This window comes from Ceratosolen solmsi, unplaced genomic scaffold (assembly GCF_000503995.2).
Source record: "Ceratosolen solmsi marchali unplaced genomic scaffold, CerSol_1.0 scaffold35, whole genome shotgun sequence".
Classification (NCBI taxonomy): domain Eukaryota; kingdom Metazoa; phylum Arthropoda; class Insecta; order Hymenoptera; family Agaonidae; genus Ceratosolen; species Ceratosolen solmsi.
This window is the reverse complement of record NW_011948423.1, coordinates 6,704,801-6,708,399: the sequence shown is the minus strand read 5'-3', so window position 1 is coordinate 6,708,399 and position 3,599 is coordinate 6,704,801. Positions and strand designations below refer to the sequence as shown.

The following is a 3,599-nucleotide window of genomic DNA, read 5'->3' as shown; positions in this document are numbered from 1 at the left end:
AACCTTGTTTGTTTTTATTTTCTTTATTATTACATTGATTTTTTAAAAATAATTTACTAAAAGCTTTATGTATAGAAATGCACACTATCAAAATATTACAAAATACACTATTAAATATTTAAGCAACATTATGACAATAGTACGTCATAAGACGTAATTCTCGCAAAATTTCTTCTACATAATCATCTTCACGAGCTTCTGCTTTTCTTTTTTTACTATTGAATGGAATGATTGAAGATAATTAACTTCATTATGTACAAAAAATAAAATTAGTACACTGTAATATCACATGCTTGAATTATCAGTCATTAACACACTTCATTTAGGGCATTTACGGCTCACGTATCGCATAAACACGTTTCTTTCATATTTATGTGAATCCAGTTCAAGTATCGCGTAACTCTTGTATAAACGCCAGGATATCCAGGACGTCCACATCCAACACCCCACGAAACAATTCCTAAAACATATTTTATGCAGCTTCATTACGACAATGTCAATGATTTGAGGAATACATTACGAAATAAGTGCGATTTTTCAGTTTTTACTTATTTCCATGGCTACATCAATAAGATAAGAGGAGAAAAGAAAGAAGGCAAAAGAAAGCAAATGAAACGTACGTTATAACGTATTAAACATTGAAATATCTAATTTTTCAACAAAAGGAATTATTACTTATGAATTATTATGCCGAGCTATATTGAATATAAATGAAATCGTTAAATTCAATAATCAAAACCTGCGATTTCAAGTCTTCCGCCTTCATCGACGAGCAATGGTCCACCGCTATCACCCTGGCACGAGTCCTGGCTTCCGTTTCCTGCACAAATCATATTTTCAGTGATGCGGTTCGCCCTGTACTTCATCTTTCTGCATTGATCCAAAGTGAGAACGGGCACGGCAACTTCCTGGACAATTCCTGCGAGCATTCCGCCTTCTTTCGTCCGACCCCAGCCTACGACTGTTCCACGCTTTCCCGCAGGATCGCTTCCTGTTGATCATGAAAATAAATATTTGTTGAAAGTGGCGAAGAATTCCGCACTTACGCAATAACAATTCGATAAATACCCATTAAAGAGATTAAAAAATGTCTAGAAAGTGAATATTCATCGTGTTTAATTTGATTTTGAATTGATTATCGTACCTGGTCGAGGAAGACAAACAGGCCTTATAGTTTTTGAGAAAATCACGGGGCGCCGTAATTTTAAAAGTGCAACGTCGTGATTATATGACTCGGTGTCGAAATTTCTGTGGCGAATAACAGCTGCGACAGCTCTCATAATAGCTTGTCCATCACTCGTAACAAACTGATCGTGATCACCAAGTATTATGCGAATTTTCGATCGCTTCAATCTATAATATGTATAATTACATGATTAATCTATATTTAAGCGAACCTGAGTGGTGATTAATTATTTTGCGCTCAAAATAATAATGACTTTCGTTCAATTGGGTAAAAATATTATTATTTATTTTTATTGTAAAAAATATTTTTATTTGCAGGAGATTATATATTTTATACTTTATATTACTAGCTGATCGATAATCATAAATAACGACAGAACAGTGAATGAGTTATGAATTTTGCAGAATAATAAATTATGAAATAGCCTCGGTTCTATACGGTTCTACATTACACTATAGCATTAACATTGAATAATTACGTACTTCCTAAGGCAATGAGCAGCTGTTATAACGTAATCATTGGTAAGAAGACTGGCTCCGCAATGAAATTTACCATCGTAAACTAGTCGAGCTAACCAAGGATACTTGTTTGGTTCAGTAGGTCGGCCTCCAACTATCCTATTCTCTTGATTTGATAAGCCACAATCTTTGATGGAAAAACATCAAGTGATAAATAACGTATACATAACATTATGCACTTTTCATAAAATATTGTCAAGTTTGTGGTAGATCATTTAGCTGGACATTATATTCGTATATTACTTTCGTTTCCGTGATTTTAATTTAGAATTTGTTTGATATCTAGTAGTGATAGTAACAAAAAATGCGCTAAGTTCATAATTTACATTGACTATTAGTTTATTTAAATAAACGGTATATATCCGTTAATACTAAAATTATCGCTGAAATGGTGCAATAGAAAAATCTTGCTTGATTTGGAATTATGATTATGGGCGTAAAGTCATTTATTAAACATCGTCGAGTATTACGTTTTATTTTGAATTTAACGCGTTTACTTAAAGTATATACACTTGAGTGACGTTATTGTTGAAGAAGAAAAAAGATTATTTGAAATTCAATTCGACCGCACTGGTGTGAAAAAATTTTCAAATTCTTCTTCTTCTTGTGTTCTGCTTTAATTTCTTAATTAAACATTGAAAGAACATTGTTTGATAAATTGAATTAATTATGGAAGTCAATACGCGCGTACGCACAAAACCATTATAATACAACTTACCACACGTGCAATTCCGCAATTTTTCCTCATTGTTGGTCGACAATGGCTTGCTACCACTATTACTAGCGATATCGATGCCGAAAATATCGTCGAAGAATATTCGACCACTACGATTAAAGCTTGTACTCTGAAAGAAAGATGTTGCGCGTTCACTTTCACAAATATACATTGTGCTCGTGAGTATCTCACGCTTACGCTCGAAACAGAGAAAGTGATGAATTTTAAAATTGTAGGTCAAGGCCTAAGGATTTGATGGATTCGGATCATTCTTCTTTCTCTCTCTCTCTCTCTCTCACACACACTCTTCCGTTTCTTTTTATCGTCGAGAAATATGAGTAATAGGCCGTAGGTGTTTATCTTCGGTATTACATCACGCGAATACTAGCAAATTGCCGAGTGTAATATTTCATCGTTGATCTTTAAATTAGTCACGTGCTTATACGGTACATTCCAGAATCTGGAGCGTAGATAATTTTCACAAATTTTGACCAATGACACGTGATTAAAAGTCCGCGCGTCCTTGCACAACGTATTAAACGTTTGGAAAGATTAAGTTTGGAGGAAATCCGCCCCCGTACTACCAAATAATCAATAATCTAGTTACATTGAGGAAGGCAAGATTTATAAAATTCGATAGACTAATGCCATGGAATAGAATGAGCTCGCAGTACGGGGAATCTTTCGAGGTCTTTACGTCAAAGTCCCATTGGAATAAGAGCGAACGTGGTAAGTGCATACAAATTAGCAAGGGAGATGAATATATTTTGGTCACGCGTGTACACTTAGGATATAATTTGTCAGACGAGAAGACGCTACTTACGAATTTCGTATTTCTTAGATATGTTCTGTCTGTTGGTGCTAGAGGCGCGGTGCTCAAGCCCGAGGCGTAGGTCACGTGGAGCAGGGTGACGATGAAGAGGAGGACGACGACGAGGACACCGGCATTGGGAGCTCGGGGTCCGGTCGACATGATGGATGCGATTGCACGGATACGCAATTTTCCGCGAGTTCACGCTCGGCTCGTTATCAGCTCGGTCGACGTACGTCGCCTCGGCGTCATCTCGCGTCAAATCCCCACGACTAAAAGATCTCGGGCTCGGTGTCGCGCAGAAGGAAACATCGTCTCGTACGGGCTTTGCTTTCACTGGCGCGCGCTTTGCCCGAAGAAAGTCCCGCT

General features: G+C 36.7%; 1 protein-coding gene across 1 annotated transcript; it reads right to left on the bottom strand.

Annotated features, from left to right (window-relative positions):
- Positions 1–217: 217 nt before the first annotated feature.
- LOC105362242 (trypsin-1-like) lies at positions 218–3,458 on the bottom strand. The gene is made up of 6 exons (XM_011499633.1): positions 3,243–3,458; positions 2,423–2,549; positions 1,669–1,831; positions 1,145–1,353; positions 740–991; positions 218–460 (listed from the first exon to the last, which is right to left on the bottom strand). Exons 1-6 carry the CDS (start codon positions 3,390–3,392, stop codon positions 339–341), a joined length of 1,023 nt encoding a protein of 340 aa, XP_011497935.1. The 5' UTR covers positions 3,393–3,458; the 3' UTR covers positions 218–338.
- Positions 3,459–3,599: the final 141 nt, after the last annotated feature.